Below are 15000 nucleotides of genomic sequence, written 5' to 3'. Positions count from 1 at the left end.
GTGTGTGTGTGTGCATGCATGTGTTTGTGTGTGTGTGTCACTCCTCAGTCATCAGCAGCCAGGTCATTGTGCTGGCTTGGCAGTAGCTGAACAGGGTTGAGTAAGACCGGTGCTTTGGGGCGGCGCCATGCTTTAAACCATATTAAGTTACCCTCTGTGTTTACTCAATCTCTGCTGTGTCACCTGAGAGGCTATCGTGTGTGTGTGTGTGTGTGTGTGTGTGTGTGTGTGTGTGTGTGTGTGTGTGTGTGTGTGTGTGTGTGTGTGTGTGTGTGTGTGTGTGTGTTTGGGTTACGCAGCATACAATCTAGTTAGCCCGCTTTCTGAGTCTTTGTTCACTGCCCTGTGGCCGAGAAAGACAATCCTTACATGTGTATACGTTCACACAGGTCTCTAAATATCACACACACACACACACACACACACACACACACACACACACACACACACACACACACACACACACACACACATACACACACACACACACACACACACACACACACACACACACACACACACACACACACACAGAGCCAGGTAACCCATAAAGATTTCCATCACGTTAATGATGTGCCACATTTCTGGTTAATTTGTGGGCGTGGCTACAAACACCATAATCAGCAATATAATGATAATGGAACGTTTACAGCCCACTGGAATGGCTGTGATTGTGAACATTAAAGGGATAGTTCGGATTTTTTTAATGTGGGGTTGTATGAGGTACTTGCCGACAGTCAGTCAGTGTACTACATGCTCTAGAATGCAGCTGGCGCGGTCCCAGTTTGGAGAAATGGAGACCAGCCGGCCACGTCAGGCAAGTAGTTCCATACTGCTCAGCTCACCTTGCATAATCCAAGTCTCCACAAGCCTTGAGACGCCAAGTTGACTAGTTGACATAATTTACACCCTGTTTTAGCTGAAATCTGCACAGTAGCAGGCTACAGTCAGTAACTGCTCCCCTCACGTTAGTCGCCCACATGACTACATAGATTTCAGCTAAAAACAGGGTGTAAATGATGTCTTTTTAAGTCAACTTGGCATCTCAGGGCTTTTGGAGACTTGGATTATGCCAAGTAAGCAGTATGGAGGCATTTTTCTCTTTTCTCTTTTTTTATTTATTTTTTTACATTTTTGCTCGTGACCCTGTTCACACTCAGCAGACAGCTCTCCTTGCCTGATGCGGCCGGGTCTCCATTTCTCCAAACTGGGACCACACCGGCTGCATTCTACTGCATGTAGTACACTGACTGTCGGCAACTACAGTACCTCATACAACAACACAACAAAAAATCTGAACTATCCCTTTAAGACTCATCCCACACACAGATGGAGACTTAAGGTCATTGTGACAGCAGACGTCACAACGAGGTTGGAACATTCCTGTGACATCCGAGCTGAAAATAAATGTGAAAAATGTGCATCCTACACAATGTGCCCCTGTTACCGTATGACAGCGTGCAAAGTAACACGTCAGTCCCACCAAACGAGAACGGAGACAAAGTTGACTTTGTTGCATGTAGGCGGCACACTTTGAGTTTGGGTCAGTTCATTTTCATGGCGAGCCGTTCCGGAAGTTGACGTTTTCTATCCGCCCCCGTGTCTATTCATATAGCAGAAATGGAATGAAATGAGTGAGAATAATAGCAATATCGTTATCCTATATTCCAGGCCAGTGGTTCTCAAACTTTTTCATGTCAAAAGAGCCCTAAACTCACACAAATTAGGCCACGGACCCCCAATTCGATAAGTGTTTGTCCCAGGGTGTAACATTGGGGGGGGAGATATATATATATATATATATATATATATATATATATATATATATATATATATATATATATATGAATAAAGAGTTTGTCCCAGGGTCCCCCATCTGATAAGATTTTTGCTTTTAGATGTTTTATTACAGAAAGTGTAAGACCCATTCCCAAAATAGTCATAGGCTACATTCTGTCATTGTGTTATTTATTACTATTACAGTGAAAATAAATTATTTCCATTTTTGCTGGGGACCCCCTGGAACCCCCTCAAGGACCTGGGGGTCCGCAGACCCCACTTTGAGAACCACTGTTCCAGGCCGTCTTCCATTCAAACTGCAGAGGGAGTTGGTGACTTGACCCTGGTCAGTTACATGTAGCTCTGCCTGCTCACAGACAGGGAAGAGATAGGGGAGACATGCATACATGCATATTTAAGTAGGACTGATATTTACCGGTATTCATTTTGTTTATTTTCTTTTTGCATGAATTTCCATTGTATTTGGATGCTTTGGAAATAGTGTGTGTGTCTAATTGTTGGCAGTGAAGCCTAGTGAATGTAATTCAACTGAGTGAGAGACAAATAGAGCAGAAGGGGGAGACAGAGAGAGAGAGAGAGAGCAGGAGCTCATTGTATTACAGTGGCTGCAGCTCTCTCTACATGCTGTACACTTATAGGACAGCACCACCTTCTGGATAAAAGCCAGAATAACAATTTATGAGCTGTATCCTTTCAGAGCCGGAAAGGCACTAAATGAGAATCAGTTGCTGGCACTCTGAGATCAAATATCTCCTGTAACCTGAGATCAAATGATATCTCCTGTAATCTAAAATATTTAACTTTTATGTTTTTTGTCCCCTCCAGCTTCCAGTAAGCATGTGAGCTGGCTGCTGGGGCGAGACGGAGACGTGAGCGTCATTGTGATAGGCGAGATGGACGAGTTCAGGTCCTGCAAGCTGCTCAAGAGCCTGATCAACACCAGGTAGCCTACCTACAGACACTAAGCACCTATCTACAGACACTAAGCATTCTGATCAACAACAGGTAGCCTACTAGCCCCATATGTTCCGCTGTTCTCCGTTCCTCTGCGATGCAATCTGAACTAGCGTCACACAGCATTCCATAAGGAAATTGGGGGGGTCGAGTCTTTAAAACGCTCTCCTCCCCGTCTCCGACGTCCGATCGCAGATCCGAAGATATAATAATCTCCCTAGGGAAGCCAGTAGTTTAGGCGTGGGTGTTAAAATTATATTCCTGTGTGAAACAACCATTTAAAAGCAGTCTTTGGGTTCGATTCCCACCTGGGGACGAGGTGAACGCTGAAGGAATGCGTGCCCGTCCGCATGTCCTCGAGTGCCCACCGCCCGGGTGGGGTCGGCAAAAGGGCCTTTCTGTGTGGAGTTTGCATGTTCTCCCCGTGCCTCCCGGGGGTTTCCTTCATATAGGAACCCCCTTCACAAAAACATGCAATATCCTGGTTGCTAATGTGGTTCCCCCTCTGGTCGTTAAGGGCGCCTGTTCAGAGGGAGGGGAACTGGTTGGAATAGCGTGAACCTCCCACGTGCTATGTCCTACCGGTGAAGCTTCCTCTGTCAGGTGAAAAGAAGCGGCTGGCTGACTGCCCATGTCTCGGAGGAAGCATGGAGCCAGTCTCGGCTCTCCCCAGATCGGCAGAGGATGGAGTAGCAACCAGGATTGAGAAATCAAGTGAGCACTAATGGGGGATAAAATGGGATAAAAAATCGGGGGGGGGGAAAAAAAAAAAAAAAAAAAAAAAAAAAAAGCAGTCTTTCCACAGCCTGTGCCGAATTTACAGCAGGTCATGTGTGTTTGATCTTACTATCATGGTGCACCGCTTGCACGACGAGCAAACAACATTGCAGTCACATGGATACGGCGGGACAGTGATCAAATCCAGCACACCTGGGAAGCAAAACATGTCATGCAATACTCCCAAGGTTCCTGTCAGCACTGGGATGCTTCTCCTCTCCTAAATTTGGCACAGGCTGTGGAAAGACTGTTTTTTGTTTTTGGGCATTTTTGTCTTTATGGACAGTAGGCAGACAGGAAAGGTGGGGGGAGAGAGAGGGGATGACACAAAGGACCTCAGGTCGGATTCGAACCCGCGTCGGCCGTGCGAAGGACCAAACCGCCGTCGTACACGTGCTACCAGGTGAGCCACCAGGACGCACGAAAGGCTGCTTTTAAAGGGTTGTTTCACGCAGGAATATCATTTTAACCCCCCTTCCTGCCTAAACTACTGGCTTCCGTAGGGAGATTATTATCTCTTTGGATCTGATTGGACATTGGAGGCGGGTAGGAGAGTGTTTTGAACGCCCGACCCCCCAAATTTCCTTATGGAATACTGTGACACTAGTTCAGAGTGCATTGCAGAGGAAGGGAGAATAGTGTGCAGCCCGTGCTGGGATTGCACACACACACACACACACACACACACACACACACACACACACACACACACACACACACACACACACACACACACACACACACACACACACAAAATACAGTGCACCTAAACGCAACATGCAAGATACGCGCTGCTCTCCATATTGACCTGGCTATGACCCTTGATGAAATCAGGCTAAATGTAATGTAAGAAATTACTGTTCAACCTGAGTAACCTGGGATTTCATCCAATCACCAAAATCCTCAAGCAAGTAACCAAAGGAGTGGTGTCAAATATTTACAAGTTCCTTTTAAAACATAAAGAATCAGCTCTCTCCTTAAATACTTTGTGGACACAAGATCTATCACCATATATATTAGATATTAATTGGCAGTTAGTATGGTCAAACAACAGTCTTTCATCAAGGAATCTCAATCACCAATTCATCCACTATAAACTTATACATAGATTCTATTATTCTCAGAGGAAACTCTACCAAATGAAAATACTTCAGTCTCCCAATTGCTCATTTTGTCCTTATGGTAATCCCGGGACATATATCCATATGATATGGGAATGTCCAAAAGTAATGGATTTCTGGAAAATGGTTTGTGAAATACTTGGGTGGGGTCATTCAGAACAGAAATATTTGATTTATCTCTTTATTTTAACATGGGCTATTCTTTCCGTTTAATCTTGCTTTCACTAATAATTTTGTTTTATTCTTATTTTTGATACTGTGGTGACCATATTTACTGTATCTTGAATATTGCACACCTTCACCTAGTTGAAGAAGTAATGTACGGTGTATTTCATGGCAGGTGTAATGTCTATGTTTCTATATTATCAGAATTGTTCTGACTGTCCTTGTTTTATTATATATGATATATAAAAATAAAAATAATTGATCATAAAAAAAATAAAGAAATTACTGTTCAACACAAGTGTCCACATGTTCATGTCATTCTGGTCAATACTCCACTTCTGTTATACTGTGACATTTCAGTCTGGAATATGGAATATTTTTCAATAATCTTGATGACTAAAAGGCTAAAAGTAATCTCATGTGTACGAAATGACTGTTCTACATTGAGCAAGTTTGATGTAAAATTTTAAATAATTAACTCCTTGGTTTTGGATTTATTTAGCTTCAAGAGTGCATTTTTGTTTTTGTGTGACCCTCAACACAGACTTTGAGAATCCTGGACCACTAAAGGTGCGTTCACACCAAACTATTAAAGTTTTTCGCTGGCATCGAGTTTACATACAAAGTCAATGCGTATAATTGAGCATATATTCGCCTGGGAGAAAAATCGCTCGGCGTCTGAGCGACAGAGACAGAGCGATAGGGCGAAAATTCGCTCGTCGCCCGAGATGAAATATCCCAACTCGAGCGAAATTTCGCTGCCAACAGTCGCTTGCTGCTTAACGCTGATTGGCTGCCGTAAACCCGGAGTATTTATTCATTCTTGCATCGGGGGAAAACACTGTTGTGTTGTTTGCGTTTTCATCCTGTCTAACGTTAGAGCTGTGTGCTGCTTGTTTCTTGACAGTGAAGATCTCTCTCGTTTCTCAAGCTCGCTGCACCCCGCCCACATCTATCAGCGGCCCGACACAGGTGCTGCCAATTGTGCACAAATAGTCTCTCCCCTCGCTCCGAGCTCCGAGTATGAACACCTCGGCCCGAGGGCGGAGTGCGCTCCCGGTTTGCGGAGCGATTTAAACACAGCGACAGAGCGATTCCAAAGGGTTGAATCGAGCGACAGGGAGAAAATTAAATATCTCGGTGTGAACACAGCTTTACTGATACTTATGCTTAAATGAACCCACTCATATTCTGGTTTATTTCAAGAAAAACATTTTGGCTACTTACTGAATACCGATACTTATGCTTAAATTAACCCACTCATATTCTGGTTTATTTCAAGAAAAACATTTTGGCTAGTGGAAATTCTAATTGGCTGGTAACTTTAAAATCTAGCAGCCATATTGGCAGGTGGTCCAAAAAGTTAATTTCAAGCCCTGCAGGGTGGTCACATAGGAGGTGGTCACAAGGTGGTCACATAGACAAGGTGGTCACATAGGAGTGAGTGAGAAAAGGATCAAATATTGGTGGTTAAGACTGAATGACATCACAACTGTTAATTTAAAATGAGTTATTCCTCTAAATCTGGCTTCAAATGCCCCAAATCTTTCAGCACGCCGTTCGGCCCCCAGCCCTCAGCAAAATGTGGCCCTTGGTGAAAAGTAATTGGGGACCCCTGGTGGGTTTGTTTGACCTTAGTGGTACTTCACGATGGCTGCCTTCAGCCATGGAGGAGCACTGTGGAAAGCATAACACTTCAATTTGAGCAATACTGCAAGAGACTCCTGCTTAAACACATGTCAAATGTGCACCAAGTTCTTGGCAACTAAGATTTTGGAGCCAGTTACGAGGAGATTGGTAGCAGTTTAACCCAGTATTTGGTGCATTATGTTTTACACTGCACGTTTGCTAGGTTTTTTACCCTTGACTAAAACACGTACAAGAGTTTTAGCATGTACCAGCACTAGCAATATAGAGGCACTTTGACTAACTTGTTGACTAACTTTTGACTGATTGTTTTAAAGCTTGGAATGACTTTTCTAACCTGGTGTAAAAATGCTGGTCTTTGTCTTCCAGACTCCAGAGTGAGAGTATGAATGGCATCCAGACAGACCTGCTGCCAGAAAGAGAGGCCCAGCTCAGCTTTGAAGAAGACACACAGCTGCCCCTCACTGATGTAAGTACAGACACACAGCTGCCCCTCACTGATGTAAGTACTGACACACAGCTGCCCCTCACTGATGTAAGTACAGACACACAGCTGCCCCTCACTGATGTAAGTACAGACACACAGCTGCCCCTCACAGAAGGTGACCAGACGTCCCCAGTTTTCGGGGACAGTCCCCGTTTTTGGTGACCTGTCCCCGGCTGGAGCTGTCCCTGAAAATGTCCCCGATTTTCTACTGGCGTCTGCGGCCGATATGACTCTAGCTCTAGCAGGCTCATTCTTAAATCTCGAGTGAAGATACTTACAGGGTATGACTGTAAGACCTACAGCATCCATTGGGACCAACAATGCCATGCTACCTTGTCGGAAAGGGGGCTAAATAATGAATTTTGAAAAACCAGCATATATGGTCAATTTCAAAGGGGACCCTTGACCGCTCTCACCTTAATATATCTGAATGAGAATGGATTCTATGAGTCTATGTTTTGATCCAGGCATCCAACAAGTGTTTTGTTCTGCTGCAGCTCTTTCAGGAGATCTTGAACAATGAAGAAGCAATTAGGACTCCACCGAAAATACTTTTTGAGATCTGGGGCTATTCATAAAACATCCGGCGCTATAGGTTCAGAAGGCCAGGCCAATGCTGCTGGGGAACACATTGACATTTTGTAAAGGGGCACAGTGAATTACGTGTGTGTGTGTGTGTGGGGGGGGGGGGGGGGGTCACCAGGGGCCTCTTCGTGAAGCCGACACTGTTTATTACAGTACAACAGCCATGGACAAAATAAATGAAACCGGAATCATCCCCCTTTATTATTTCATAGGTAATAACATTGGATATTTTTATGATATATTGATTGCCGGACTGGAAATGTCCCCGATTTTCATTTGATAAATGAAATGCCCTCACAGACACACAGCTGCCCCTCACTGATGTAAGTACAGACACACAGCTGTCCTCACTGACACACAGCTGCCCTCACTGACTGCCCCTCACTGACACACAGCTGCCCCTCACTGACACACAGCTGCCCTCACTGACACACAGCTGCCCTCACTGACACACAGCTGCCCTCACTGACTGCCCCTCACTGACACACAGCTGCCCCTCACTGACACACAGCTGCCCCTCACTGACACACAGCTGCCCCTCACTGACACACAGCTGCCCTCACTGACTGCCCCTCACTGACACACAGCTGCCCCTCACTGACACACAGCTGCCCTCACTGACACACAGCTGCCCTCACTGACACACAGCTGCCCCTCACTGATGTAGGTATGTGTGTTTGTGTGTGGCTTTAAAGGGTCACTTTGCCCATTTTCAACCAGCTTTGTATCATTACAAAATCACTAGTTTATGCAAATGAACAAAGTTTAACTTTGTCATCTTGCCTGGACCGAGAGCTCCCCCTTCATTCACAGAACTACCTGCCTCAAATGATGTTATAATGATGTCATTTGGGGCAGCTTTTTCCATGGTGTCACTATTACTGTCACTGTCACTATTGCTATCCCTATCATTATTGCTCTCTCTACCTTCATTCGCACAACTTCCTGGACCAAATGACATCATTATGACATCATTTGGAATGGGAGCTCTCAGTCCAGGCAAGATGGAGGGAAGTTCAACTTTGTTCATTTGCGTGACACTACTGATTTTGTAAAGTGGCCCTTTGAAGGGGAGAGGCTCAGCTGGCCACTTCTTGGTGTGTATTAGAGAGAGAGAGACTCTCCTCACCATCACATCATGTCTCTTCTCCGCTCAGGAGGAGGACGAGGAGAGCGACTCGTGCAGCGGCGAGTACGACCTGAACCCCGCCCTCGAGGACAGCGACAGCGAATCAGGCGGCAGCGTGGACAACCTCAGCGACTGGGCTCCTCCCTACAGGTCCCATCTCAGTAGCCATGGTGACCAGCTGACACTCACAGCCCAGCTGTCAGACACAGAGAGACCCCGCCCACAAGAGAGAGGTGAGAAAACCAGAGAGGAGACAGGAGGCAAATGTCTGTCAGTCTGTGGTAATCATGTACTGACACACGTGTGTGGTCATGGGGTATGGTGAGGTGTACCATTCGCTATACCTTGGCCCATGTTAGTCCAAATTTAGGCTTGTTTTTAGGCTAGAGAAGACAGAAAAAGCAGAAAACCTCAGAAATATCCAGAAAAGCTAAACTGTGGCAAAGTACTTGCAACTGATTCAATTTGCTAGAAAAAGCTCCAAACCTGCTTGATTAAATTTGTGGGGATAAAGTAGAACTGATAACTGACAAGATATTGTTATCATTTGATCAGCGTGATAAATTATTAGATGTAGCTCAGGAAACTCAGAGGAACATTGGTCCTAAATGCTCTCCTGATAAGTTTGTAGATATCGCTTAAAATAGATTTCCAGGGATTTTGCTCCCCACTATAATGATAAAAATGGCAAGAGGCTAAGCCTTAGCATTGAGTGTGTCAAGGTGTGACGTTCAATCAGGATATTGGATTTAAGGGAGTGTGCTGTGAACTGACGCCTCTCTTCTCTCTCCCTCTCAGTGGATGTGATGGAGGAGCGGCCGGCATTCGGCGGTCGCGTGGCACAGCTCAGGAAGACATTCGCCACATCAGGAGCGTCCACACCCGCCCTCACCAAGCCCCCTCTACCCATCAAACCCTCCCACCTACAGGCCAGAAGCGCCCCATTGGCCCACTAGGACTCAGGGTGTCATCCAAGCCAGCCCAGACTCCCTACTGTGGAGGACCAGGTGCATTCAAGGACCAGTGTGGGGGCTCCTCACTTGAACCTGAGGGGTGAAGTGAACTGACTGAGAAGGACTGGAAAGCTTTTGAACCAAGGTCCGCCCAGATGAGAGAACCAAGTAGCTTTGATGTTGCCCAGTTCAAATGCGCTCGTCCAGCCTCTTGAGACTGACAGACAGAGAGAGAGACTCTGGATCAGGTTATTAAATGAGACTCTTTATTAGATGTCAATGTTAGTCAATGGGGCTGAAAACCGTGTAAATATCGTATTCAGGTCCTTCTGTGCCGTCGAACTGTGTGGTGGGAAAAGTGAAGAAACCGTTTGGAATGTGTGTGTGTGTGTGTGTGTGTGTGTGTGTGTGTGTGTGTGTGTGTGTGTGTGTGTGTGTGTGTGAGTGTGTGTGTGTGAGACTTTTCAGAGTAATGTTTTACCCTCATTGACTTTCAGCAGCATTGCTGACACACAGTATCTCCACGACAAACACACCAGGCCTCGGATGCTTTCGGGGACAGACTCAAAGGACTCACAACAACAGGCCTTAATTTAAATCAGGGACTATCCCCTTAAAGAGGTCTGCTTTCTATCTCAGCAGTGCTTATTTTGTGTTGATGTGAATGAATAGTGTGTAATTGTGATTAACAGATTTGCGGGGAATCACAGAGTGGGACCATGGACATCACATGTGAGAAGCTGCAGGCAAAAGATTGATATTTCGGGTCAGAATGCGCCTTTATTTATCCGAGAAGAAGAGACCGCCTGTGTGTCTTATCACGAGTGACGTAACCGCTCGTCGTCTCCTGAGGAGTGGACTGTTTGACCTGTGGTTACTGCTTAACTGTTGGGTCACATGCTGCGTCTACTTGGTCACTGATTCCTCGCCTAAGATCCGTGACACTTTGAGCTTTGTGTTGCGTTTGTATTGTGGAGTCTACTGCAGCTGATTTTGTATACCGTCTATTGTTGGTGTGGTGTGGTAACAAAAAAACAAATAACAGATTTCATGCTTTGATTTACATGCCGCTTTGCATTTCAATAAAGTTGTATATCTGTTCATATGTATGTCAGCATAGACTGTATTGTTGTCAGTGTGTGCATGACGTCAGAGACTCATGAGGCCAAAGTACAGGGGTGTACTTAGTTATTTGGGGGCTCTATGTAAAGGCAGACATGGGCCCCTGTCTGACTTTTTAATCCATCCTCTACGTATATCTATATATACATTTGGGTAGCTTTGCTTATTAGGCTACGCTTTGTTTTACTAACTTCTCAGAAAATCTTGCAGTGGCGAGGAGGAAGAACTTAACGTCAAGGGCTAAAATCTCACTAGAAGTTGTACAGCCTGACAGATGAGTCATGGTGGCCATGACTCAAGATTGAAATGAAATAATGTATTAGAACAAAAAGAGGGCTGTTCTTCAATAATACATTTACAAATAAGTTGGTTCTGTGCTTGTCGTTTGTGGGGCCCTCTGGCTGCAGGGGCTCAAGGCAGTCGTCCCCCTTTGCCTAATGGTAAGACCGTCCCTGAATGATAGGCGAAGACAGGGGCAGGCAGAGATACAGAGGAACACTTGAAGAAGTTGGTGATAGCAGTTGTTTACGCCATCGACATAGGCATCTATTCAACAAGGCGCGCGCGCGCACACACGCGCACACACACACACACACACACACACACACACACACACACACACACACACACAATCTAATACACACACACACACACACACACACAATCTAATACACACACACTCCCCACTCAGTCAAGATCAAAAGCAAAGCGTAGAAAGCCGATTAGCGTGCTGAAGGCACAGACTGAAGACAGAGCGAGACGACCGGGGGAGACAGAGCCAAATGGGAGTCGGGTCACGGGAAGCACCAAGTCAGAGCCAACTTCATAAAGCGGCTCGCATTCCCCTCACCACCTCCACACCCAAGGCCTCAGGAGCATGCCCTGTGTGTGTGTGTGTGTGTGTGTGTGTGTGTGTGTGTGTGTGTGTGTGTGTGTGTGTGTGTGCACGCATATGTCTTGAATCATGTGACTTGACGCGGCCAGTCATGCACACAGTGTGAAAAGCCCAGCTATATATAGGAGAGCAGTGTTGGGTTTCTCACTAAAGCATTGTAGGAGGCACGTCGTCTTTGTCCCATAAGAAAGTGCGTGCTATTGCCTTGTAGTGTCTTTCAACCGGCGGAGGTAAGTGTCCCCTTTGTCCTGGGACGTGTAGCCGGGAGACGGGGAGTGTGCTGTCCCTCTTCAGAGCCATGGAGCCCCATTTGTTCACATTTTTTTCTCTTGAACCCAAATCTGATTTGATTTTGTCCAGAATTCCATGACTATCTGTATAGTAGGTAGAGAGATTACAGTGAAACTATAGGATCAAAACAGTCAATCTTCTACATTCTCTAATTGTGTAATTGTGTAACTTCTTATAAATCTTTTTTTTTTTGTATGTTTTAACAATTCATCAATTTTCTGGGGACCCGCTGGAAACCTGTCAAGGATCCCTGGTGGTCCCCGGACTGTACGTTGAGAACCACTGGTCTATGTATCTGCTTTAAACACATCTGCCTGTAAATTATATACAGCCCATCTTTTATGATCAATGTGTCATTATATGATTGATGTGCCTGACACTATTTTCCATCGGGACATTAAAAGTGTATCTTATCTGGCTTTATGAATGAATCGATGTGAACAGATAGACGATGAGTCAGAGGATCAGACAGTTTGACAATTCTGACAAATCCATGACTACAGTATGGCTCAGTAACCTGTAACAGGATATGAGTAGAACGTCACTGAAGGACAAAATGTGGCTTTCTCACCAGCTGCCTCAAGGTTGGATAATTAATATGTAATTATTTTTAAAATTGTCCTTTTTTAATCTCTAGCAGATCTGATCACTAACAGATATTTGGCACTTTAAACACTGAATGAACATTGAATGAACGTCATACATTTAAGTTGAATACAGATTTTCTTTTTGTGTGTATCTATGAAGGTTGACCATTTCAAAGTACCGTAATAACGCAGACAGTGTACAGTGTACAATGTAAAATTAGAAATAAATACCACCACTTTTTGAAGATTACCAGGAACAACGCCTAGTACAAATTAGACATCTTTTGTAATGTACATTTGTATTCAAAATATACTTTATATCCTTAAATGTTTGTATTATTTAACCTTCATTTATACAGGGGTAGTCGCTCTTTTTCAGGAGCGCTCTGTTCACACACACACACACACACACACACACACACACACACACGCACACACGCACACGCACACAGATTCATACCTGGAAGCTGACCAGTACAATCACAGTCTGATCTGCTGGCCACTGAGCAGCTCCACTGGAGCGGTTGGGGTTAAGGGCCTTGCTCAAGGGCACCTCAGTGGTGGTAATGAGGGAAAGGGAAGCACTGCCTTTTCATTTTCCCCACCCAGATTTATCCAGTCGGTCCCGGGGATTGAACCGACGACCTTCCAGTGGTCACAAGCTCGCTTCTCTAACCTTTAAGCCACCACTGCCCAACCTAAACAAAAAAATATCTTGACATAAGAAACTAATTATCCTCTAAGATCAAATGCATTCCATTAAAAGCCATCTCCTCAGGCTCAGGGTGTTTATTAATTTGCATGTAAGATCTTTATTCAATATATTAAATATATAACATAAACAATATATAAACATATATAGATATTAAATAGCAAAACATAGTCAAGTCATTTCCCATCCATAATTATTTGCCAATAATGACCCAATATGCGTTGTCATTCCAACAGCTCATAGGCTTCTGGGATGATCATGAGGCCAATGATCTTGTCACCTTGCTAGTCCTCATTTACTCATCATTAATTTACTCATTAATAATTCCATCTGATGCTTTCATCGCTCCTAAATATGATGTAAACACATGGACCCTGTTTGAAAATCAACATTCAAGGCATCATGTAACACACAGCCCAGCTCATCATGTGATGTGCTGCTCAGATACAGAGGAAATGTGGGTGGGAGTCATGCTAATTAAACAGTGGGGGGGGGGGGGGGGGGGGCATGTTGTGTTAGTGAATACCGCCCAGTGCGTCAACGGCAGCACTCAATTAGACATTATGAAGAAAAGAAAAGAAAAGAAAAGTAAAGAAAAGAAAATGAGCCATGATGAAATATGATTGCGGGCAGACAGACAGACTTTATCGGCATATTTACCGTGACTTCCTGGAACCGGCAGTTATGTTTTTGAAATGGCCAGTGAGCTAAATATTAACAGGATTTTGTATACACATGACCTCAGACACAGGGGCAGCATGTGGACTTGAGCAGAGACACCAATCAAACTGTGAGTGAGGTAAGATCCTGGAAGAATGAAGACAAAAATGTTCTCAGTGCCAATTTCTTTTGGGCCTGATTTGACAGTTTCAACTTAGCCGTGGGGTGCAACTTGCTTCACAACACTGATGTTGCTTTACTTGTTGTACATGCAGCATTTTAAAGTGAACTCCCATTACTTTCACTGTTTCATGGTGACATCATGCTGCACCAATAGGCGTAAATATAATTTCTAACCAATAAAACCATACGATTTTTGAACAGTCCCGCCCCTCTGAAGCAAATAAACCTGCCTCTCTCTCCCCGACTCATGTCCCATTGGTTTAAACTTTTGAACGGTCCCTCTCTGCATTTTGTCCGGCCCCAACATGCTGTTTCAACAGGGAATGCATCAAATCCAGGAAGTAACGACACCATTTCATGGGGCCTTTAGTGCTATTTACTGGTGTTTCGGCTTTCTCTTCACAGGTAGCACGAGGCCAAAGTAGAAGCAGAGATAAAGCTGTTGACAGAGGAAGGCCTGTCCTGTCTCCGCCTTTAACAGCTTTAAGGGTCAAAGGTCAAAGATCCGTTGACTCCTGGGGTCATGAAAATACAACCCGAGGGTTAGATGAGATTCTTATGGAGGATATATGAAAGCATCGTGTTTCTATGTCGGCTAAGTGTCACGTGTAAGAATAGATAATCGATACTGATCTTAGAAGGCAGAAAGACATTTTTCGAACACTGGGGAGACAGATGACGGCGGGGGGGGTGGGGGGGGGGGGGGGGGGGGTTGGGGGACAACACAATGAGACACTGTGTCTCCAGTGGACAAAAATTCAAAGGTCTGGCTCGTGACTGCGGGTCCACCCAGCCTGCAGCCCCGGCCGGGCTGGACGCAGGCTGCCTGGCTCCTGGCTCCTGGCTCCTGGCAGGCCTTTTCCACTGCGGCGTGAAGAGGAGTTTGGCCACAGCTGAGTTTGTCTCTTCCTCCACAGTGGATGGAGCTGATG

General features: G+C 45.0%; 1 protein-coding gene across 1 annotated transcript in view; it reads left to right on the top strand.

Annotated features, from left to right (window-relative positions):
• The window catches only part of LOC310790458 (uncharacterized protein), a 17696-nt gene extending 7012 nt beyond the window's left edge, over window positions 1-10684 (top strand). Inside the window, exons 3-6 of the mRNA XM_083652150.1 lie at window positions 2626-2743; window positions 6834-6933; window positions 8694-8898; window positions 9464-10684. Coding sequence (XP_083508276.1) covers window positions 2626-2743; window positions 6834-6933; window positions 8694-8898; window positions 9464-9621 — 581 coding nt within the window. The 3' untranslated portion in view covers window positions 9622-10684. The remainder of the gene's footprint in view (window positions 1-2625; window positions 2744-6833; window positions 6934-8693; window positions 8899-9463) is intronic.
• The last annotated feature ends 4316 nt before the right edge of the window (window positions 10685-15000 follow it).

This window comes from Poromitra crassiceps (genome assembly GCF_964638095.1).
Source record: "Poromitra crassiceps genome assembly, chromosome: 15".
Taxonomy (NCBI): domain Eukaryota; kingdom Metazoa; phylum Chordata; class Actinopteri; order Beryciformes; family Melamphaidae; genus Poromitra; species Poromitra crassiceps.
Note: the sequence above shows the minus strand (reverse complement) of the source record. Positions and strands in the feature narration are given on the sequence as shown.